At 37.9% G+C, this 26,503-nt stretch overlaps 1 protein-coding gene across 1 annotated transcript in view; it reads left to right on the plus strand.

Annotated features, from left to right (window-relative positions):
- plppr5b (phospholipid phosphatase related 5b) overlaps positions 1-26,503 on the plus strand; it is a 57,650-nt gene that overhangs the window by 1,785 nt on the left and 29,362 nt on the right. The window contains exon 2 of the mRNA XM_072378130.1: positions 11,160-11,292. Within this exon, the coding sequence (XP_072234231.1) occupies positions 11,160-11,292 (133 nt within the window). The remainder of the gene's footprint in view (positions 1-11,159; positions 11,293-26,503) is intronic.

The following is a 26,503-nucleotide window of genomic DNA, read 5'->3' on the forward strand; positions in this document are numbered from 1 at the left end:
CCTCCTTTGCACTTTTTTTTTAACAAGAAAGTGTATATGTGCAATTGTTTGCAAGTTACGCATAAATTACAGCTTATATGTAGCTTCTATTGAATAAGATGTTGTTAAAGGTATCTTTAATTCAGTTAATTCAGTACCACCAAGGCAGGAATTAGTTCATACTGATCACATCTCTGTGGTACACTAATTTCAAAATCTGGTAGGAATCTAGTTTTTTTGTTTCATACATTTTTCTTTTGGGAAAGGAAAAAAAAATGTTAAAAATAATCTGTTGTTATTCAATTTTAAATTTGTGAAAATTCATGTGTGGCTCACAAGCTTTTGTTTGTTTGTTTGTTATTGTCTAATACCACTATTGATGTAGTCAGAAATGGATTTTTAGAGGTTTGAAATTGTGAAGCATTAAGCCAATGAACTATGATTAATGTTTTGTCCTGACACAAAAAAGATCTCATCATCTAACGTACAACAAATCAAGCCAATAGAAACACTACTTATCCAAAAGACTGTAGTGTCTGTAAAAAACACAAAAATAACTATTTAAAAAGAAAATTACCTCCTTTTTATTTTACAAAAACAGAAAATCTTGACAGTTTCAAAGTATTAAGGAATCTACAATCATTCTCAAGAAAACATACAGTCAGAATATTTCAAAAGTGGGTTTAATACCAGAGAATCAAGATTCGCTAAACTAGCGAATATCTCTCTCTCTCTCTCTATATATATATATATATATATACATATATATTTATTTTTCAAAGGAGAGAAAATAAATGCACCCATTCTTTTATTGATTTGGAGTTTTGTAGAACATTCAGCAATACTTTTTTATTTACAAATTATTCTTGGGAGTTCTTGGATGTTCTATACAAATTGCAATTGAATCAAGCCCACACACTATATTTGCCATTTGTGCAAGATTTGATGTTTAATCAATCGAGGTATAAGGCAAGTACTTTGTAATTTTGAAAAACACAAGAGTGGTGGATATAAGCAGCTGAAGAAAATATCTAGAAAATATCTAATTTATTTTTAAGGCTTTTTAAACAGTGTTCATGCAGTGTTCAGGGCTTAATTGCACTACAGTTATGGTGTAGCTATCGTCAACTTGAGAAAAACGATCTCTTTTCACATCCACCTAACAAACTCTGTATTGTGTTCAACAAATCAATGATGGATGGAAGCAATTGAAAGTGTTAATGTTTAGTTTGTCAGAGAGCAGGAGCTTGTGCTGCAGCTCAAAACGCTTAAAGCATGTTTTCTCGTCGTCATTTTTCAGTCACTGGAAAAAAAAATGGTGCGGCAGCCAATTATTATACATAAATCAATACGGTAGGAATAGGGAAGTTTGGACAGTTACGTAATTTTATTAATCAAATAATTCAATCTGTCTGATTCGAGTGAACAGATGATCATATGCCAAATTAAATAACAGCTGCTGTGTGTCTATCCGTTAATGTGACTGCATCAGACTGTAGTTTGAATACACCCACTTCTAACACAGCCTGTGTTGGACCGAGTAACAGTGTACTGGGTCCACCCAAGTCAGACTGCCATTCCAAAATGTAACAGTAATGCACCAGGGTGCTCATTTAAAAAAAAAGATGCACATGTCTAAAAGTCTTTATGGATAGAAGTTGATATATACAAATATATATATACAAAAATCCATGATAAAAAAGATGGGTTTGCTGTGATGATATGAGAGACCAGACATGATTTTTCTTGGTTGATAATATCCAAATAACATGAATGTTTAGATACATGAAAACATATTAGCCAGACTGTAATAATAATGAATTCAATTTTTCAGTTGGACTAACACAGCCAGCTAGAGTCACAGTATTGATGTTACTGTTAGGTTGTGGTGTAATTTAATTATTTTATTTTATTTTATTTATCTTTTTACATATTAATCCTTTTACCTCTAATGTTTTCATTTTAAAATGTATGTTTGAGTGAAATCATTTGACATTTCTTGTCTATCTGTCGATATATACATTTTTCAATTATTTCCTCGCTCCATTTTTTCTCCTATGTATAGCCCCAAGTGAATTTATTATGATGCTTCCTTTTTACTTTTCTGCGTCTCCTTTTTACATTTCTAAACAAATTTTTGCTTTGTTATGCAAATGAGGGGAGCTCCCTTTCAGAGTGCATCATGGGATTTTCCAACATAGCAACACAGGATGTAAGTCTGGATGTAATAAACTTTAAGCCAGTAAAATGACTTCCACTGCATTTTAATGTATAGCAGTCAGTTTAATGAAATCTCTTAGATGATCTGCTTCAAACTAATTATATCAAATAACTGTGAGTTACAGTAATACAGTAGTTAGTTGCTCTACAGTTCTCTTGATTAACTTAATTAAATATAAACTATATTCTCCACTATATTGTCAGTCACATGATTGCATGGAAGGTGGTCTGGAATACCTTGTTGCTGCTACTTGTGGTTTCAGGAACACCATTCATTTTGTGAAAGATGAAAGCGAAAGGAATTCAGTATCCACAAATAAATACATACATTCTCCCGCAATACCAGATTCCTGGAGGATATTTGTATTTCGGTCATCTGATAACAATTAGCCACATGGTTGATATAGTTTAGATCAGTAGATCTATAACCATAAGATCTGACTGACTTTGTAATATATAGGGGAAAAAAAGGATAACACTGGCAGTTTTATTAGACATTCTCATAATTTCCCCTCAGCCCAGGGGTATAGCTTGTGGTTAAGGTCCTTGGCCCTTTATATTCAGCAAAACTTATTAATGTTTGATCTCATATATGCAAATGACCCTTGTCTCTATGAGCCATTCTAATTAGCATTCCATCCATATTTTGGCTGCAGGAGCTTCTAAAATATTGCTGTATAGCACTATGCTTAAAAAGAGACTGTTTGAGTGAGAAAATTAGAAGCTTAGCTTAGAGCTGAGAGAGGCATGTGCCACTCTTATTCTCTACATCATAATTTCAGAGTCAGGATTTATCAATATGAATGTATTTCGTGGAGTATATATGGCAGAGCGAATTGTTTGAAATACTAAGTGAGCTTGTCTCAAAATTGCTTTTGTTCAGGATATGTTTTTGTGGCAGGTGCAAGTATGAAAAAAGCAAGAAGATGAGTCATAAGAAGCAAGAAAATGACTAATAAAAACAAAACTGGTGGACTTGAGTGGAATGATCAGGTGAAAATGTCTAATTTATTGTTTGGGCTGATTATTTAAATGACAGTGCTTTTTTAACTTAGTTATCACATTCTCAATTTCCAGGTGATTCAGACTGAAGTTATTATATTTGACTAATTTAGCTTTTTCCAAAGCAACTTGCAAGTGATGCATGTACAGCGCAATGAGCTCATTTCAGCCACTGTTCATGTAGCATCTGGATGTGGAGCTCTATTTTAATGTTATAAATTACAGCCCTGATTCCAAAAATGTCAGGACCCTGTATAAGATATAAATAAAAAAATTTACGTAGTTAATGTCCACTTACAGAAAAACAATCTAGCAAAACTGCAGATTTCCAGTTTCTAATCTATAATTTTTAAGTAGAGTTTTAGAGAACCTTGATCAGGTAATTTTTTTCCCACATTCCCATAACATTTTTGAAAAACACCAGTCTGGCTTCTTGACCAATTACACTATAGAGACATCACTAGTCAAGATTGTGAAAGACCTCAGGCCCAATATGGACATGAATAAACCTTCTGTAATGGTATTACTTAAGTTCAGCCTTTGATACAGTTGATGACTCTGTTCTCAATAGACTTACACGGAGTGGCATCTCTGGTACTGTTTTTAATTGGTTTAAAAGACACAAATTAGGCCCTTTTTTCTAACAATTTGACACAATTTTCTGAGGTCTTATTGAGAGGCTAATAATTACTTGCACAGTGGCCCTTGTCTGACCCCTGCTGAAACAGCTCTGTTGACAGCTCTGTTTGGAGTGCTTAACCTGGCCCTTCTGATGAGGTCAATGGCTACTCTATCAATACCAAAAACACTCTTGCTTTCTACATAGATATAGATAGTTACTCTACTGATCAGAGAGGGAAACTGTTTGGCTGTGAGATGTAAGTCAGCAACAGATGCTAGTAAACATTGCTTTCCCATGTGGACCAAGCCAGAGATGTACTCAGTGTAACTTGTAGTAATGTATGTGCACCACCAATTACTGTGTTGACTTATTAACGTCATTAAACAAGTGGACTTGGAGACGTACAATTTTTTCAGAAATATAAAGATAATGTAATGGTAACACACCAAGAACGGTACACAACGTTCAATATGGCTACAAGACTGAGAAGAGGACTGGTGTTGTGATGAAAACACACCTTATTCTTGGAGCTGCATGATTTTACTGAGCAGAACCTTTCGATTAGAAAGCGTCCACTTAACAAAGGGATGGTGTAACAATGATTAAATAAAAGGTACTAGCAATAACTCCTTAGAAGTTGATGTATATTATCCTCATTAGCTAAAGCATTAGATACCACTAAACAAAAAAACAAACAAACAATGGCAAATTATTTCAGGGTTATATTACAGTTCCAATGATATCTCATTGGCTGAAATCAGAGCCTAAGCCCTTCTCACGTTGCACTTCACACTCCACCTGCACAAATCAAAACCCTGGAGCTTAGAAAAAAGGAAGGAGATTTTGAAGGAAAACATTGAAAATGAAGTTGTAACAAGAACATTTGAGAATGTTTTGTGTTTTTCATCTTGCTCGTTTTGGCACCTGTCTTTTGTTACTCATGTTCCCTGTTCTTTGTTTTCTTTGCACGTTTCAATCTCCGCTGCTGTATTTGATCTTACATAGTAAACAAAGTGATTTCGACATGCTGTATGAGAGTGTGTGAATAGATTAAGTGGTTTGAAGTGTACAAGTGCTTTTAGTGGTCAGACAGACCACTATCAGACCAGTATTTGTCATTATTTTAATGTTTATCATTTAATTTGATTTCAGTCCAAATGTTTTTTATGTTTTACCTTTTGGTAAATGCAATTAATTTTATTGTAATTTTAGTCAGATTATAAATTAATTTTACTAGTTTAGTCTCATTTCATTGTTTCACAAGCTGAGATATTTGTTCATTTTTATTTTCATTTTGATCATTTTGTGCCTTTTTTATTTTTTATTTTTATCTGCTGCTTGTTTTTCTACATTCACATTTCAGAGACTTTTGGTGGAGTGGGGGGTTAATCTTGTTTTTACAGGTTTCTGCATTTGCAAAAAAATTGCATTGGGCAGAAGTTGTTGAGGCAGGGGCAACAAAAGTCTGGTACATATTGCAACAAATTAGGTTAATCAGCAACAGGTCAGTAACATGACAGTAAAGATTGACAGAGCTGCCTGCGAAAACAGGATGTTCAAACTGTGGAGCAATTTGAGAACAATATTCTTAGATGTAAAACTGTGAAGATCTTGAATATTTCATAATCTACAGTTCATAAAATCATCAACAAATTCTAGAGAAAAACGAGAGACATCTCTGAGGACAATAGACACAGTAAAAAATTAATGATCTTTGGACAGCTTGCTTTCTCCTTCCTCTTTTTCTTCATGTCAGTCTGTAAATGTGAATTTAAAAAAGGCTCTTTGAAATGGTCTCCCATGTTTATTGTTTAGTATCATTTAATGTGAAATGTCTTTAATACTATAATTTGGCTAAATATTTCATTATTATTCAGATATGTTTATTACATTGTCAGGGATCAAGCAGTAAGGCAGCAAGGATGGAGATGGTGGACTTTTTAAACTTTTACTAAAAAAAATATAAAAATGTCAATCAAAATCAAAAGTACCTAATAGAATAGACTCAAACGGACTCAGAACTAAAGGAAATTCAAAGTGACTTTCCTGCACAGACATATAAGGGGAACTTAAATACTGGTTTAGCTAAACCATGTATAACACAAGGGGGAACACAATATGGTTGCTACATTCTAAAATAAACCCAGACACCACGAAGGAGAAGCCAAACCCCAGGTAACTCAAAAAGGAAGAAAACAGTATTAATAAAGATAATAGAGATAGAGTTGGTATATGTGCACTCCATATCAACATTACAAGCTGAGGAAAATAAACGATATTGGTAAAGAAATAATGTGTTGAGAAGTGTGTCTAAATGTTTACTACACTAAAGGAAATAAAAGTGGACACACTGGTGGTGAGATGTGGATGTTATGTGGCTGACCATCACATGCACATTATGCCAAAAGACAAGAAAACAAATAAATAATGAAAATAAAAATTTTAATAACTTAAATGAACCAGAAGTATCCATGCTGCAGTTAAAATTAGAGGATGTTGGATTCTCTAAATGCTAAATGGACTGTACCTTCCGATTCTCTTCCTCCTGAGCTACAGCCACCCCACCATCTGTCCTGGACGTGATCATTTTTTCTATTAAGGTTAAGGAAAAGTGTTTAAGAGCCCAACTTTCTGACTAATGGCATTTTCCTTGGTAATTCTACGTGTTCCCCACTGGTATTTCATAACTATTAAATTAGATATTCTATCTAAAATAATGATGGCTACCAGGTGATTAATTTTTTCATGCAATTTAATCATGCTTATTTGCAAATTTGAATTTTTCCCGAAGTAGATTTTTTTAATGCAAATATACTTCATACAAACATACTACTACTGGCTAAACCCTCACCTTTAAGAAGATTGCATTCTGGGTAACATGGTCGTAAGATAGTGTCACGGGTCATTTGACAATACAAAAATGTTAATCAGTCAACAGTGTTGGGGATATTGTAGGAATCAGTTTAGTTATCAGCAAGTATTGTGCCTATGGACAGTTTTTAATATTCAATAAAATTAAGACACCACCTGTAATTAGTAACTAATAACTAAACAATATCAGTCTCGAATGTCAGTTGATCTGTACGTGTTAATCTGAACCAGTTATGATATGTACAGAGCAGACAGTGAAGGGTATGAATCTAAGCAATGACCTTCACAATGATTACAAACAGCTTCTCCATTTAAATACAACAATGCCATTTCTAGAAGTTAGTACAATGATTCTTAATCAATAATACTTGAATCAATAAACACTATTGTCTACTAGGCTACCATATATGTACAACATACATACAAGCAACTAAACAATCAAAATCAACTGTCAGTGTGTGAGCATGTTAGTGTGTGTGTTTGTGTGTCTGTGAGAACAGGGTAAGGAGGAAGAAAAGCCATAAAAAAATGTAGTTTTGTTGCCATGGAGAGGTGAGGTCACATGATCGCAGCCTTAACCGTGTGTTAACTAGAAATTTGTGAACTTTGTGTATCAGTGTGTAGACATGTACAAGTATCAGCACATATGGTACAATAGGATAAACAAACCATATAAAGACAGGGATCTTTAAGCTCTGGTTAAACTTATCAATTCAACTGTGTGGAATTTGTTTTAAGGTACCAAGTCAAAACAAATGTTAGTTTGCATGCAGTCTCTAAATATTACTAATACTGATTCAGCAAATCACCTCAGAATAGATGTGATCACAACATCAAAGTTAAAGGAAACAAACCAATGCAGTGCACCCATGGAATGGTTTAGCTCAGTTGAGTGGATTTAATGCTAACGCTAATGACCACTGTCATGTCACTCTTTCAGTTCCAATTTTGTTGTCACACCTAGAGGAAAGAGTTGGACGTGGTCCTAAGTCTCTTAAAATTTGCTGTTCAATCCTTGTGTGCTATTTGGAAGAAGGGTGTCGGTCACTTCTTTGTTGCTCTTGTGGAGTTAGATCAGATGCTAACTCTGTGTCGTCTCTCTTTGAATAACTCTCAGCCAGAAGCTGTACACTCTCTGCTGTACTTCTAAAAAGACAGTTTGGTTCATGCCTAATCTTGTAAGTAATATAGATATAAATATATATATACACATATGTATGTAGATATTGATTACTAAAATTTTTAATCTTGAAATATTAAATATGATTTAAAAAAACTCTGCTTCAATGTCAGTGCCTTTTTTGTTGGATACGCCTTGTCTTGGATTACTGATAAAGAACGATGAGTTTTCTGCCAGAGACTGATCTGAAACAATATAAGTGATAGTGTATGAGAGGATAATATAACAGAAAGGGATGGAAGCAGAGTATGAGAGGAGGGAACAAGTGCAGTCTGACTGGAGGAGCAGTTGAACGAATAAGCAGCACAGGTCACCCTGGCTACGTCATCCTGACTTACCCAGCAGAGAAATAGCTCTACAGTGAGAAAGATATGAACAGAGAGACAGAGAGAGGGCAGGGAGGAACTTAAGGGACTAAATAAGTGGCACATTGTCACTGTGGCACTGTCAGTTTGTGTTATAGCTGATGAGAAATAGCCTGTGGCTGTCACAGTGCTGCTAAAGCTTTTTTGAAACATGCATTTGTTGCTATGCTCCATAATATAAGTATGCTCAATAATATAAGTGGGACTTTGGTTTCTAAAGTGTATGGTCAACAGTTGTAATATACAGGTCATAAGAATAAGGAAATTAGGAATAATGTTATAATAACAGAGTAAGTATTAGCGGTAAAGAGGAACTGGTGCTTTTGCGTAACAACACCGGCCGTTACATAGACATTCGGTTCCATCTCTTCTAAATAACCAACCTAATTGGAGATTTTATCTGAGGCAACATTGTAGGGACCAATGGTAGCTGGGCTGAGCTTTAGAATCATGTATGCATACAGTTTGTTATAATTAAAAGTTTTCGTCAAGTAATAACATTATAGAGGACAGAATTTTCATGCTGGCAGTACTAATATACTTATATCTACTAAGTTGTGTTCAGTTTTGAGATATCTCATGGGAAGTGCATTGCAACAAAACAGTTGGTTGATTCCTTAAAACCGTTAACCTGCTCCACTGCATGTTTTTCCCTGGAGCACCAGGGAGAAGATCAATTGCACAGTCGTATGGCCGATGTGGAGGTAGGGAGAGAACTCTGGTGCCGCCACTGACTTCAGACAACAACAAACCACAGTGAACGCCCCGTGTAAAGAGGCTACAGTCCTCGCTGCAGTCAGCCCCGGTTCAAATCCCGCATCGGACAGCCTTTTACTGCGTGTCATTCCCCCTCTCTCTGCTTTCTATCTCTTTTTATCTGTCCTGTCCATTAAAAGGCATACATTTAAAAAAAAAACAAAAAAAACGGACAGATGGATGGAAGCATCGATAAGAGCACGGTTGGTTCAATGGTATACTAATGTCCATGTGATAAAAAAAATGCTTCTCACTGTTTTCAGGTCAAATATTTATATGCCTCTATTACAAAGCCTCTAATTAATTAGATTATCTTTTTTAATCGAGTCCTAGCCCTAGTACATATGCAAGATAAACTTACATTGAATTTGATATGTTAATAATCCCTAAAGGGAAATTATATAATTTCAGTTGAATGAAATAAACACTTAACAATAAACATTAAGATATAGCTGAAGAAGCCTCAAATTGAACACACCCCATTTTAAATCACTTTGTTGATTACAGGATGTGTAGTGTTGGCTGTTTTGTTGAACAAATTGTGCATTAATATTTGTAAAATGAGCTGAAGGGGATCAACAGCAGTCCCCAGCACAAAACCAGCCTTCTTGATCAGTTTGTTCAGTTTATTTGAGTCAGTAGCTGGAAGGCTACAACCCCAACCACAAGCAGATTGTGTTCTCCACCACAAACTCATAGGAGATATGCAACATATGGCTGCAAATACTGAGTGACTTTTATTCACCCTCTTTTTATACTTTTATTTATTTATGGAATATATATTAAATGTATTAGATTGCACAAATAATCGCACATAATATTACATAAGGAACTTAATTACATCACACACAACAAAAACGCTAGCAATCTGCAACATTTATGATTTTCATTCATCAAGGAAACAGTGCTCCCATGTTAACAGAGTATACTCACTGGCTTCATGGAGATGTGTGAGGCCCAGCAAGGTGGTGAACTGCATCAGAACTCTTGTCATGAATTATTCTCTTCAACTCTTAAATTATACCTGAGGTTGCTTCTGCCTGCTTTTTTATGAACACCAGTAGATGTTCTCATGTGACTGGTAAGTAGTGGAGCTGTTGGGAGCAAAGTGCATTTACAGTCATATCTGACTAAAAGTACAGGATTTCCTTGGTTGTTCCTCACATTTCCACTGTTTTTCTTATGTATTTTGCAAGTGTATTGCTGTCTATCGAGGCAACACACCTTTATGTTTTAAGCTGCTTGTTCACATGAACTATGAATGAATGTGAATTCCTTTTAGTGAATGTAAACATACGAAAAACAGCTTTACAGTTTGAAATGCAGTTTTCTATCTCCTAAAAATAAATATTCCAGCGATCAGACTTGTAAAACAGAACAGGTCATTTGGTTGTATTCATCCATTTAATTCAGTTACATAGATATTTTGCTAATTCACAACCCCCATCAACTCAGGGCACTTTACGTAGAAGGCGTTCGAGTTCAGTTCAAGTCAGCGGTTGTGTGCAAAGACAGAAATGTCTGTTTGAAATGATAACGTTATATTTATTATTTATTGATAATCAATTTAGGAAAGAGGCCCTAATCTGATGGCCAGCTGCACACCCTGGTTTTGGTCATCTGTAGCCTTTGTTATTATGCAAAACTTCTCTTTGTAGCTTTGTGCTATCCTTAAAGTTATAGGTTCCTTTGGGCTACTGTGCTTGTTCATGTTCAAACAGAGAACATCACTGAAAAAATAAAATCATTGTTTTTGTAGGCAGTACTATTTTTGTTTTCCTGGCTTATATAGTCAGTGTTCCCACAGTGCAAACATTACACATGGCCATTAATACTGAGATAAATGCAGACATTTGTAGAGAAGTCCATGTGTTATATATCTAGTCTAACTGTAATTCAAGGATGGATGGAACAGTTGGCCAGATTTAATTTTTCATATGAAATAGCCCAGCATATGCACCTGCAGACAGCCTCTTCTGTCTCAGTTCTGTTAGATGACTTCCTCTCACCCATATGTTTCTGTGTATTCCACAGCTGCATTGGCACAGATGGAGTCCATTGAGTCACATGACCTTGCAGTGTGACTGTGTGAGAGAATAGTGCTGCCAACAACTCAGATTTTAAAATAAACTCATTTAAATATTTTTTTTCTAATTTCCACTAGATCACAATTACAGAGACGGTTCTGTTCCTGGTCCAGTACACGTCCAAAGAGTTTGACCGTTCAGAGAAGACAGTGGCCACAGGCGACTGCTGCTACCTCAACCCACTGGTGCGCAGGACCTTCCGCTTCCTCGGTAAGTTCTGAACTTAAATCTACCTATTACTCTCTGCAAACCTATTTTGTTATTCAGATTTGATGAATTAAATCAGTTGTTCTGGATTGAATTAAAAAAAATTTATGTGAAAGTTCATGTGGAGCACTTCTTTCTTTAATGTGAGAGAAAATTGATCATTTCAAAGCGTTACCAGAGAATTCTTTGCTTTTTGGCTCTACCTATAGTTGTGGGATGGAACACGACTGTTGGAAAAATAAATCTCTGCCTGAGCCCTGTACATGCACAGCTATACATGGTAATTTGTTGTCATGATTTAGAGGCTGACAAAATGCACCTCCAGAAACCATAAAAAAATATATATGAAGAGACAAGGTGGGGTAATGTTGCAGGACCTATGATATATGCGATGAAGAAACATGCTCACAAAAAGACCAAACTAAAAATTAGGGCTGGGACTTTAACGTGTTAAATTAAGATTAACTAATTACACAAAAAATAATGCGTTAAAAAAATTAACTCACTGGATGAGTTTCAGGTATACCGATTATATTGGAGCACCAACTAACGTTCATGAATTCAGACATTTGGCCGCGCCAGGGTGGGGCTTGGTGGGTTATAGCCCCACCAAGAATTGTGTTAGCCCTACCGTTAGCCCTACTATAAAATCAAGAGAAGTGCAGAGTCCAGCAGTGCCTCCAGTCAAACCGCTGCAATGACAACATTCACTCAGGAGACGGACGTCACTCATGTGAGCGCTTTGAGTGCATTCTCGTCACAAAACCCGGCGGATTGTACTAATTTGAAAATCTCAACCTGGTGAGTTTTAATTTTGTTTTTGGAAACTTTGCTGACTTTGTTATTGCGTGTTGCCTGTTTCATGCTCTTTCTTGCTGCGATCTTGTTGTCTAATTAGCATACTTAATTGGGCTGTGTTTTGACTCTTGGCTGTTGTGTGGTAGACTACATATGGCTTTAGGACAACTTAACTATTAACTATACCGTCTCTCTCCCTCTCTGTCTGTTTCTCTGTTTGTGTGTGTGTGTGTGTTTCTAGCTGTGGGAGCTGTTGTTTTATTGAATATATATTCACATTGAAATTATGGCATTGATTTGAGCCCCTCCATAGTTGAACCAGAAAAAAATACTCTGGCGTCGCCACTGACTTTAGACAACAACAAACCACAGTGAACAATAGTCAAACATGAACGAAGAAGCTGATGAGACCGCTTTGGTTGGCCCTGTGGATGGGAAATTTTGTTTTAAAAAACAGACGGGGTGGTTGGTAGTAGTAGTGGGTTGTGCAGGCGCCCCTTGTATAGAGGCTACAGTCCTCGCTGCAGTCGGCCCTGGTTCGAATCCCGCATCAAATGGCCTTTTACAGCATGTCATTCCCCCTCTCTCTGCTTTCTGTCTCTTTTTTATCTGTCCTGTCCAGGCATATATATATATATATATATATTTTTTTTTTTTTTTTTAAAACAGACGGATGGATGGAAGCGTCGATAAGAGCACGGTTGGTTAAGTACCACTTGTTGTTGCTTAAGCTTATGTATTCAGTCATTATTCAATGGTATACTAAAATCCTATTAAAAATATATGAAATGTTTTCACTTATTCGTAATTAGGGGTCTAGCAGCGAAGCTGCAGAACCCTATCGTTTTTGTAGCTTTTCTTATTATTCTTCTACTTTCCGCTGCAATTGAAGTCTATGGCAGCCCCATTAACGCAATGGTAAAAAGTTGTGAAATTTGGCCCATATTATTAGGACCATCCCATTAGCAAATTCAACAAATTTCGTGCCCAAATTCTAAACTCTCTAGCGCCACCAACATGTCAAAGTTTGAAGCCCATTTAGCTAAATAACTTTTGACTCGTTGGTCCAAATTTCAAAAACAAGGTATCGTTGGAATCCTTGGATCATGACGAGTCCAACGTTCACTAACTACAACCAATCAAAGTTGGCGGCGACTACGCCAAAAAGAACGTGAGAACATATCTCAGCAACAGTTTATTCTTTTGACATCAAACTCATAACACATATTTATAACTCGATCTTGAAAAGGCCCAAGAATTTTGGAAACCTTTGACCTATAGGTGGCGCTATATTTAGCAAAAATGCCCCTTGGTCCAAATTTCACAAATGAGGTATTGTTGTAATCCCTGGATATAGCCAAGGTCAACCAACCCTATGACGTCATTCGCGCCATCTTGGATTGTCCGCCATTTGGAATTCTATCAAAAACCTTCAAAACGCATTACAGGTCACCCAGATTGTCTGATTTCCACGGGACTTGACATATAGAATGTTCAGACCAAGCCTCACAAGAGCTATCATGTGGATTTTTTTATTTCGTTTCCCTTTGCCCGTAGCAGCCAATCAAACTCAGCAATGACGCGCCAAACAGGACGTGATGCCATATCTCAGCAACCATTTGCTCTTTTGACATCAAACTTCTAACACAGACTCATGATCAAGTCTGTAAGAAGCCCAAGATGTCTGGTGCACTTCCACCCAGAGGGGGCGCTATAAGTAGAAAAACTGCATTTTGCTCATAGCTTTGGAGCCGTTGGTTCAAATTGGACAAATGAGGTACCGTTGGAATCCCTGGATGAAGACGAGTTCATTTCAAACACCAAACTTGGTCTATGGACTCATGATGCCTTCCTGAGCAGCCGCAGGCTTACCTGCTATTCTGCTAGACCCCGTATCGCTGCTTGCAGCTATATTTCAGTTTGCTTTTTCTAATGTACATTTTGGAGGATTCGAATGAGGTGCATGAGTGAAATGCATGTGCAACATAATGCACTTATATGAGGCGCTTTCTAATTTTACACTTTATTTGTAATGACAGAAGTGTAATTTTGTTCCCTCCAATTTAATTTGTAATGGCAACAGTGTAATGTGTAGAAGTTTATTCATGGTCTTGCAAAGAGTAGAAACAAACTAAATTTCAACAGACAACAAACCCGTTTTGTTATGTTTATGCATTTAGCAGACGTTTTTATCCAAAGTGATTTACAGATAGGGTAAGGGGGTCTTGTCTAAGGACCCCTACGGGAAACAGTAACTTCCATCCAGGGGACTTGAACCCAGATCTCCCACAGGAAAGGCGGCCATCATACCACTACGCTATCCAGTCCTATTTTTGTATCCTTATAGTTATTTCTGAGATTTCTAATCCTGTTTCAAATTACTTCAACTGTAGATATTCATTACAAGAAAAACCTAGATTATGTGGTGTAGTGGGTAATTAAGTAATCTCCACCAGAATAATAATTCAGGATAATGAAGACATTTTTCGCTCAAGTAGCACCTACAGTGAATTGAAGTGATTTTCATGTATTTTCTTCTAGAAACTCAAACTAGGTGACTGTCATGCATTTTAATATTTAACCATTTTGTTTTAACAAGAAGTTTGTGACTTTTAGTTTTATGTCTGACTATCTCATCATCACCTCTGACTTGGCCCAACCATGTAAAGTGACCTTTACCAGTCACAGCACATTGCTCAAACACATGTTTTCCAACAAGTATATTCATTATGCACCACATGGATACAAAAATAAGTACAGCACATTCTGGTGAAAGACCTAATAAAATCCCTTGTGGGGCACACACTAGGACACAAATGTAAAGTCTCAGTCTGTCAGGCAAACACATTATAGCATAGTGTTAGCCTCTCCTTGTCCTCCTCTCTCATACTTAAGTGAGAACTTGAGATAAGGCTGCAGAAGAGGATTATTACCTAGATTTCTGAGAGGGAATCCACTTGGTAGCCTGGTTTACCTCGGCTCTTATACAGCCAGCACAGCATGCCATTAACTTTCCACATTAATGCTAACAGGCCTCTCATTTCAGTACAATGCTGCCTTTATCACTATGAGCCTCGTGAAATTGCTTATCATGTATTATACACTGTTACAGTAATATATCAGTATCCCTATTAGGGTTATGTCTTAAGTGTTAATTGATGTCAGTTTTAAAGAGTGCTGAATGATTACATCTTTTCCCTGCAAAGCAGGAAAATTGGCATGAATTGGGACCAAATGGCTGTTAAATTTATGTCAGGGAACTCAGTCGGTGGCAGACTTCTTAATCCAGTTTCGGATCTTCGCTGCTGTTTAAGTTTTTAAATTAAGGTTAAACTAGCCTTCTGTGATTAACCTTCTTCATTTGAAGAATTAGCATCAGTAGCCATGCATATTGACAACCATGTCAGAGCGTGTAAGAAGGAAAGGGACTCCAATTCCCATAAGCTATTGCTCGGATGCAGTTCTTGCGAGAATCACTTTCCCGTTCACTTCAGTACACACAACCGGTTAAAGACAGTCCTCCTGCAAATGACACAGAAATTGCAGAACCCATGCAGTTAGGACATAAACGGTTGTCCCCTAAGAAGAGATTGAGGTGTATGCGCAATAAAGAAAATTAATTTATTGTAGCATTAAAAGCCTCACTTCCACTAGACTGCCTTTCCAATAGTCTTCTGAGGCTGAAGCGGCATTTGCGACCCTTAAGAGCCGTTTCATTTCATCTCCCATCCTGGTTCAAAAGGATCACGAGCGACAGTTTGTGGTGGAGGTGGATGCATCTGATTCAGGGGTGGGGGCAGTTTTATCCCAGAGATCTGAATCGAAAGGGAAGATGCATCCGTGTGCTTATTTTTCACACAAACTGTCTTCTGCAGAAAAGAACTATGATGTTGGCAACAGGGAACATGGATGTTGGCAGTAAAACTTGCTTTATAAGAGTGGAGACATTGCCTAAAGGGTGCTAAACAGCCTTTCTTGGTTTGGACTGACCACAAAAACTTAATATACCTCAGGGATGCTAAGAGGCTGAATTCAAGGCAAGCACCCTGGGCGCTGTTTTTCGGACGTTTAAATTTTTCCATCACCTACCGTCTCGGCACCCGTAATGTGAAACCAGATGCCCTGTCTCTGCAGTTCTCTCCAAGTTCTCCGGATACCCCTGATAGTATCCTGCCTCGCTCCTGTGTTGTAGGTGTGACATGGGCTGTGGAAGTCCAGATCCAAAAAGGACTGAATGCTGAACCTAATCCTGGTACCGGCCCCACGCTATCTACCTTCATCTCGCAGAAGAAGATCTGCGGTCATCCACTGGGCACACACGGCCAAGTTTACCTGTCATCCTGGCAGCCAATGCACCATCACGTATTTGTGGTGGCCATCCATGGATTTAGATATTAGAGATGGCAGGCAGGGCCCCCCACAGGGGCACAAGGCAGCGCCCAGACACCAGGACCCAGGCCCAGAGCGGTCTGGCCACCCGGTACAGAGCCAGCAGCCACCACCCCATGCCGCAAGATAGCCCCACCCGCAAGCCCCCAAAACTGCCCTCCAAGCCTGACACACAGTCCCCTCCAGCAATGATCAACATGACCCCACGACCCGAGAAAGCACCAGATGCCCGAAGCCACACAGACCCCCCCAGCAGACACCCAACCGCCCAGAGCAACAGGACAGCAACCCACCACCACCACTATGTGATAAAGCTAATCAGCGTGGACCAGAGAGAATGAAATTCAGCCAGTTGATGTTTTGAGGTGGCAGACATTGTTTCCATGCTAATATAATCTAAAAGAAAATTTCTAAACTGGTTAATACATAGATTGTTCTTCGCTTTACAGTTCATGAGAATAGTTTTCTTTGCGATACATAAAACTGTGAGGACCATGTGTGCTGAGTTCATTTTCACGTTGATGTTGTCTAAGTCCCCCAGTATGCACAGTGTGGGGCATGCAGGGATGCTACACTTTAGCCATGTTGATAGGTCTTCACAGACTTCAAGCCAGAACTTCTGGACAGGCGCACAAAACCACAAAGCAAGTGTATAATCATCAGGTGTGTTGTCTGTGCAATGTGAGCAGATGTTTGAGTGTGTCAGACCCATCCTGAACATCCTTTGTCCTGTATAATGTGTTCTATGAAGAATTTTGTACTGTATGAGCTGCACATTAGGATTTCGAGTCATTCTGAAGGTGTTCAAACATATTTGTGGCCAGAAGCTATGATTAGAATTGATGGATAAATCTGCCGCCTATTTTGAGGATGGTGGAGACATTGTGTCATCTATCTTAGACAATAATTTATATATTTTTGATAGTAGTTTTGGGGTACAGATGCTTAGAAATTCTGCTCCCCTAATCGGGAGTTGTAAGTCTGGTTGGTGGAGGATATATTTCTTGGTTATGATAGACTTAAATTGTTGATATTTTAGGAATTTATTGCTGCCTATCCCATGTTGTGATATGAGCTCATCAAATGAAATAAAATTTCTATTTTGGATAATATGTTCCAGATGTTTAATTCCTTTGATCTTCCACAGAGTAAAGTTTAGCATTTTTTGTTTTGTCCATTCCTGAGAGACCTTGATCTCATGTAGATCGTTTCTGTAAGTCAGCCCATTTCATTACGCTTAAGAAACTTCCCTCTGTGTTAGAAACTGCTGATCTGGTTAAACACGTTTTCAGACTCCACGGAATACCCATAGAGGTTGTTTTCTGATCACGGCCCTCAATTTGTTTCCTGTGTCTGGAAAGCTTTTTGATCCAACCTTGGAACCAAGGTCTCACTAAGTTCTGGTTATCACTCGCAGACTAATGGACGAACAAACACCTAAATCAAGAGCTAGAGTAAGCCATCAGATGCGTTACCACCCAGGACCCTTCAACCTGGAGTCAACAATTACCATGAATAGAGTATGCCCATAATTCGCTAACTTCTGCAGCTCCTGGTCTTTCCCTGTTTGAAAGGTCTCAACCTCCTTTTTTCCCAGAGCTGGAAGAGGATTTAGAAGTACCATCTGGCACAACAACGGGCACAGCGGACATGGGTCACTGAGACATGAGGCCTTACAACGCACTTTAGACCAAAATCGCCACCAGGCGGACCATGATAGATCACCAGCCCACAATACATTCTTGGTCAGATGGTTTGGCTGAACACAAAGACGTCCTGTTAAAAGCCTCTACTAGAAAACTGGAAAATGGATTTTGTTTATAAAATTAGAATGCGTTTAGTCTTCAGGTTTGTTCGGGTTCATTGTCAGATCCTCACCGTCACTCATTTGTATCAGGTTTGTCCTTGTCAGGTTTTGTTCATGTTTAAGTCAAGCAGTTTTGTCATAGTCAGGTTTTTTGGTTGTTTCAAGTTTTGTTTTGTTAGTTTAGATTTTTGGGGAATTCTGGCTTTGTCACGCTTTTGTTTGTTACAACTCTGTGGAATAAATCAAGTTTTCATTTTAAATATCTGCATATGAGTCCTCTCTTCATCACCACCACATCTCACCTTGTCGACAGACCCACACGTATGCACACCAGTCCGCGCAAAAATAGTGTGTATGCATATTGCTTTGGTCATATAATCTACATTCAGTTTTAAGCATCTGGCCCTTGGACTAAGGTGACCAGAATTCTGAAATGAAAATCGGGGACATTTTCAATGCGCACCGTTAAATATTATCATTATGAAATAAAAAACAGGGACAAGTACTTTTTCATGTATTTTAACCAGCTTTTTTGACCCGGAAATCGGGGACGTCTGGTCACCTTACCTTGGACTGAGATCATATTTCTCTCTTTGCGGGTGTCTTTTAAAAGCATGATGAAGTGATATTCAGAAGAGAAAAAGCTGAAACTTCACTTATTCCAAAGGATAAATACATGCTTGCGCACATGCACTTACTTCGTTGGTGATACATATTTGTTTTGTCTAACTCCTGTCTTCCTTGGTCTTTTGAGGCTTTTTTTTTTTTTTTCTTTGGGGATTTATTTATTTTTTGGTCCTAATTCAAGAAGAAAACAAAAGTGTCTGAATTGTGAAACCCAAAACAAATTATAAAAAAATGTCTAATCAAAATTTTTATTTCAATGTCACTGTTCAGCGTTTGCTTCTCTTTATCAACATCATCTGTTGGGACTGTCTGTGTTTCTTACTGGCAGCATTAGCAACAGTTGATGTTCAAAAGTACCATCCAACAAACACAACCTGGAAACTCATTAGTGCATGTGTCTGTATGATTTACTTTACATTTAATCCACAGCCATTGGTCACTACTTTTAACTGAATTGTTGGCAAAGCGAGTAACTACAGAAAAGTGAATCTAGCTTACACTGCTTTACTGCATAGAATAGTCCATTCTCACTTCAGTGCATAGCTTCCCTGGGGGTCTGATGGCCACTTGTGTGATTCTGGATAAGCTTTTGATCCAAACACCTCCTTTGCTGACTTGACTTTTATATGGGGGAGATGGTATGTGAGGAGTCAAAGGGCACAAGTTACCAAGCAAAGCAAAGGAACATTGGAGCTGCAGCTTTCCTACTACAGCGAAGGATGTTATTTGGAATCTCTTTTCTCTTAAGGGCTCACAGGGATGAAAAAAGCTAACACAAGCACTGCCTTGGTGCCAAAATATTGAATAACTCTACACACTATTTTTTCATTATTTACTTCCAAAAAACACATTTTCTAAGTAATTTAGCGCTTGAGGTGGCTACAGTAATTGTTGCATGCTATGAGAGATAAATTTGAGTGCCAAAAGAAGACACTTTTCGTAAAATCAATTGTCAAGGCATGCTATTCTTAATTTGTAAGAGGAAATCTGAGACTACCTATTTAACCTTAACAATGTCATGATATACTTTATTTGAAGGAGTTTGAATAAGGCCAAAGAGAGGAGGACTTATGCAATTACTGCTGCACCAAAAATGGGACTCCTTCATCTTTTATCCATTGATTCAATAAAGTGAGTTACCTGCTTTCAAATAACAAACTTTTTGATTTAATTAGAAACCAGTTGTAAACCTGTTATGTTTGTCATATTTCAAGAAAAAAGCTGTGCCTGTACGTCATCATCAACTTAAAAGTACTGCCTGTGCACAAAATAGGGCCTGAAAGTGTCAATTTATGCTTTGGGCTGGGATATGAGCCTCCCAGTGTAGAGGCTGGAACATGACATGGGGTTCTAGGGGTGCATAGTTACAGGTGGGCAACACACTTTATAGGTTGTTATGGTGATTATTGAAATAATTCCATAATTTTTGCCATTGTTGCTGTTGGGCATTGTTTAACTAGCTGGACAGGTATTGGTACTTTAAGCAGTACTTTTTTAAAATTGTGATCTCATGCTACAATCAAACAAACAATTGGGTCCAAATTGTTTTAGGTTTGTCATAAAAATTTAGTTTCAGGAACAAAAACAAGTATCATGTGCAACGTTGCTTGTCCTATACAAATCCATCCATTTGTGACACTTATTCTCATTGGGATTGCAGGTACATTGTTTCATGTTCATGTGTCCAAACTATTTGGGACCATGCAAATCAAAAGGTAACCAAAGACCTAAAAGGTAGTATAGGTACTAGCTTGTCTTTATCCCAACTGCCACCAGGCGACAGGCTGATTATACCCTAGACAGCTTGATAGTCAATCACAGGGCTAACATAAGGGAGACAACTATGCACATTCTCACTTATACCAACAGCCAATTTAGAATCATCAGCCTAACATGCATGTCTTTGTTCTGTGGTCATATAGGCACAGGCAAAGCATGCTTAACATGCAAAGAAAGCTCCAACAGGGGTTGGAAACAGGAATGCTGTGAGTTGACACTGCACACTAATTCTCTACTGTGGCACTCTATACTTAAAGGAATTAAGGAAGGTTTAAGGAATTAATAATGTTGCTTCAGTGGGTCTGTAAAGATATATGGTGTTTTAGAGTAGATTTTCTCAACAAATTCTTACCCTTTAATTTACCTTGTAGCACCATTATCAATTAAAATTTCTGATTTGTTCAATAATTACCAGCAAAACTAATGGCATTTCTAACAGCCTCAGTAGTGCCACAACATTGTATGCAAATATCCAACAACCAGCATCTCCACCTTAAAAAGAAGTGCTGCAAACAAGCACTTCATAGATAGTTAAAGGTTTACGTGCACTATTGCAGTCCTAAAGATGTGATGATGATGAGAAGTCACTTTTTAACAGATAGGGCGATGAATGGAAAAACAAAGAGCTGGGTGTTGAACATGACATATCTGTTTAACTTAAACTGTCATGGTGCTTCTATGTTTGCCCTCCTGTGACATCCATTAATTTAATCCTCAAGACCTACTACTGTCCATAATCTGTGGATGTTTTGTATGTAGACTGTAGACTGAAATATTTTATGGATGATTTTATATAGTTTATCCTGCATCATAGCTACAAATTATGCAATCAAAATTCTAATATCTCATCTCCCAACACAACTGTACATCCTTTGTTTATTTTTCAATATGACCAACATGGTGGAACCCTTATTGCACAGAGAAAACATTGTGCCCATGTGCTGCTCACATTGCTATACCTTATATGTAGACATAACATACGGTCAGTCATCCTTCTCTTAAGCAGAGGTGGACTGTAGGCTACAACATATATTCTTTTTAAGTAAAATTTTCAACATGATCGCTTGGTATGAATTCTTTCAGCATAATTTCTCATGTGTTGTTTCTTTTGTTATGTTCTGTTCTCCCTTTGCTACTACTAGTGTGCCAGTATTCAAACGTGACTCATTCCATGTGCATGCTTGTGTTATGCGTTTGTATTTCTGCACGTGTACCCGAGAGTGTCTATTCATGTGAATCAGCATGCCTGTTGCCAGCATTAACATCTACTTTAGAAATACAACATGTGAGCTCTGCAGCCTTCCCCTCTCATTCATGCCTGGTGTAGCTTTACATAATGACTCGCAGGGCTGTGCTGTTTCGGGAAGATTAAATTTAGAACACAGCTGAAGGTTGTGGTGCTCACAAATAGTCAACTGAAGCTGTGTTTTTACCGTCATGCATTTTAAGACTTTGCTTGTTGCATTTTCTCAGGTTGATGCATAGTCAAGTCTGTAAGTGACATAATGTGTTCATAAAATGTTCATTTTAAAAGCTAGTTTTGAAGTGAATGAGCCTTTTGGATGAGAGGTGAAACATCGCCAAGAACCAAGAAGTCCAGTTTCCCTTTGTCAAGCTCTTCTTGACAAAGAAGCCCCTCCTCAGTTTAACTACATTACATTTTATTTTTCTATTTTTGTTTGTTCTTTTATGGTTCAAGATCAGAAAGCACACATAAGTCAGAAAGAGTAATTAAATCCTCAAGTTTTGAACATACTCAAGATGTCACACACAAGCACATCTAAAATATTGCTGCCACTTTGGGGGTATTTTCAGGTGGAACAATTTAAAGTGTGGTCTGCTCTTTGTTGCGTTGGTGCTTTAGCCTTTCAGACAACCAGCATTCGACATCTAGCCTTATCTTCAAAGGCTACGCAATGTTTGGTTTTCTACATTTCTGTCCATCTACATTGAAAAATACTTTGGCTGAGAGGGACACAGACTGAATCCTTTGCAAAGATATAAAATGGCCCTCAAATGTAATCAATAACAATAATACGGAAAACCTTTTGCACTTTGCTTAATAGCCAGCTAATTCCGCAACCTGCAGCTCCAGATCTTTTTGTGGCATTACAAATGACCTTACATGTATGGACTATATCTTCCTTCACACACACACTACCTATCTCCTCAGTACATTAACAATCACAGCCATGTCAAGTGCATAATTAAATGCACTCTTTTTTCAGTCTTAAACAATGTTGCATTTGACAGTGAATTTAGATTGCCTTACAAGATCCATGTAATTATTGTCCCCCCTGAACTTTGCATACTGAAATGGAAACTCACTCCCATGCAATTAGGTATGCAACAGGGCTAGATGTAAAGATCAGTCAGTGGGTCAACATGATGAAATTAATTCGGTTATAGCTATAGTTGGATTAGGCTCCTTATTTGAGCAAGGGCAATTATCCAAGTATACATGGCGATGAATGAATGGAATCAATGACACAATGCATATCATACCCCAGTACTATAGGTGGTACTGTACCCATTTCAACTATTGCCATTGGATCGGATTAATGGCTAAATTACAATAAGATTGAGTTATCCAGTTCATGTAGACACTTTAATCTGACAAGAAATCGAATCGGGTTACTTGCGATCGAATTAAGACCCCGGGATAACTCAAACCAAATGCCCACTGAACGTGCATGTAGATGACAGTGGATCGGATCGAGCATTCTGCACATGCTTGAGATTTTTTTCCCGCGATCGTCACCCAGAAGTCGAAGTAGACGATATCACTGTTGCTGTCGCCGCCGTCAGAAAGAAACGAACGACGCGATGGAGAATGCACCGTTGTGCATCGCATTTGTGCCATAACCACGTTCATCATAAATGTAGAGGGACATAGCTTCATCTTGCTCTTCGTTCGCCATCTTTCTCGAATGCCTGAGTTTTGTTGTTATAGGTGGTGAAGACGTCAACCGGAAGTGGCTCTATTAGCGATAGTTGAAATGGGTACAGCACTACCTATCGTACTGAGGTATTGCATGCTTTGTGCCAGTGATTCGATTCATTCACCGCCATATATCCAAGGATAATTACCCTTGCTCAGATAAGGACCATAACCCAACTATAGCTATAATCGAGTTAATCTCATCATGTAGACCCACTGAGTCTGACTGCGAGTAAGTAATTTTTTTGTCAGACTTAGGTGTATACATGAACTTAATAACTCAGTCTTATTGTAATTTAGCCATTAATCCGATTTTTACAGTGCCATGTAACCCCACTGACTGAGTGTCAAAGCCTCTCAAACATTAACTTACCACTGCATCTGGATAGTTCAAACTGACAGTAACAAATTAATGCAAAAAAAAAAACAAAAGAACAAAGAACAAACAAGCAAAAGAAAGCATTCCTACAGGTGGAAAGCATTTATAAATCTGAGCGTAAGTTAATAAAAACCAACCTCAATTAACCAATACAATTGATCGAATTTAAAGGTACAGTTTCAATCATGGAATCACATGATAATTTTGCACCCACACATTATTTTAGTTGATTGTAAGTGTGACTGTCAAAGAGTGGTGGTACATGTTTTGAGAAATCTGTAACATCTGCTTGAATTAGTTCTAAAAGGTTATGTCCAAAGTGTGAATAGTCTCTTAAAATCTTTCCAAAAGTGGAAGAGCACAATAGTTGATTTTTTTTTCTCCACTCTCTGGAGGGCCTTTTTGTCTTTAGCTACGCAGTCAGCCCACCCCACTGTAAAGCAGTATGTCAGCATATTTTCAACTGTGGATCAACAGAAGGCCACCAGCAGCTTTTTTGTCACTTTGTTTTTCTTGATGTTCTCTGGAAATACAGATGTTTTGTATGTAGACTGAAATATTTTATGGTCGATTTTATATAGTTCCTGCAATTTAGCTACAAATTAGGCAATCAAACTCCAAATCTCTCATCAACACATCTGTACATCCCTCGTTTATTTTTTCAGTATGTTTGTTTTCACAGCATTGGAGCTGTTATTAGACCAGGAGAGGCAGCTGTAGATGTTGGTTCCCTGGGATTACAACTCTTTCCATACTGTTTCCAAAATACAGGTGTTCTGTGCTACATTTCCTACATTCTTTGAATTAATTATTTTTTGTTGTTACTGTTTAGTTTTGGTAATTTGCTGAATTTATACAGTTTCTGAACCTCTATAAGCAGAGTCAGTTTGGAAGAAATTCCTTTGTCCAGGTGTTGCTGAGAGTGGAAAGGTCAGACAGTATGGTAATAGATATGTGTTCTTGGATTATTGCAACCTGGTTACTTCCTGTTTATTTTGTAGAGCTTCCCCCCCTGTTTATTCTGTTGAGTATTGCTTCCTTTTCTGTGTTACACCTGTTTTTTGTTGCTGATTAGCTCCCACCTATTTCCAATCCCATCATTACTCCCTCTGCATATATACTCCTGGTTTTCAGTTGTTCCTTTGTAAAATAATTTTTATATTGCTGCTTTTTATATTACCTGTGTCCCCCCCCCCATTCGTTTGTTCCTCCTCTCTATGTTTCGTTATTAAAACCTTGAAGACCATCTCCCAGCTATGCGTCGCTCAAGTCATTGTCTACACTTGGGTTCGATCCTTTGTTATTGTGTTAGTAGTTGAGCTACATATTAGTTGAGTCAATGAATAGCATTCTTCTGTAATTCCCATCATTCTCTAGGTGACATAGCGACAGATGAAGAGATTTGGTAATGACAGTTTAAGTTAAATTAAGTTGATACTTTATTAATCATGTTGAAATACATGAAATTACTCCTCTGCATTTGACCCATCCAGGTTGCCACACACTCATAGAAACAGATGCCATATTCATTGGAGCGGTGGGCAGCAATTCACAGCGCCCGGAGAGCAGATGTTGGGGCCTTCCTCAAGGACACCTAGGCCGTGGCAAGGAGGTGGACTGCCAGAAAATCTCACGCACTTTGTCTCCAAACCCAAACTCCAAATGCTTTATACACAAAGAGCATTATCTTAAAATCAACTCTCTGATGGACAAGAAGCCAGTGTAAAGTCCTCAGGACTGGAGTGATATGATAAACCTTTATTATGTTAGAAACAACTCAAGCAGCAGCATTCTGAATCAGCTGTAGCTGTCTGATCAATGTTTTAGACAGACCATTGAATAGACTGTTGCAGCAGTCAAGTATGCTGAAGTTAAATGCATGGATCAGATTTTCTAAATAACTTTGACACATTGCTCCTTTCGTCCTTGAAATAATCTTCAGATGATAGTAGACTGACTTCATAAGTGACTTGATAGGATTGTTGAAGTTATGGTTAATAGTCCATAATAATAACTGGGTTTCTGGCTTGGTTTGGCATTTTTAAGCCAAGGACAGATTTTCAACCGTTTGTGCTTTGCTCCAAAGACAGTGACCTATATTTTCTCTTTATCTAACTGGTGGAAATTCTGGATCATCCAGTTTTTGCTTATTTGTTCAAAGCACTTAATAAGTGTTAGTAAGGAATTTTAATCCCCTGTTGATATAGTGTTGTAAATTTGTGTGTCGTCTTCAAAACTGTGGCAGCATATTTTGTTGCTTTGCTTACAGAGTGGTCCAGGTGTCAGTCCAGCCTCGAAAAAGTGCACAGGTCTGGACATTGGGGCGCAATGTTGCAAGACAGAACAAAAAGACAAGACTCCATAAGACTTTTGAACAAATCTCACACAACTGTTTTTTATGACTGACAGCTGAGAGGCTGTGTACAAATAACAGGCCACCTTTGATTTCACATAAATGTATATCTTACTGAAATATCCTCACTTTTAAGTGTAG

Source organism: Leuresthes tenuis, unplaced genomic scaffold (genome assembly GCF_036924035.1).
Source record: "Leuresthes tenuis unplaced genomic scaffold, fLeuTen1.0.hap1 SCAF_24, whole genome shotgun sequence".
Taxonomy (NCBI): domain Eukaryota; kingdom Metazoa; phylum Chordata; class Actinopteri; order Atheriniformes; family Atherinopsidae; genus Leuresthes; species Leuresthes tenuis.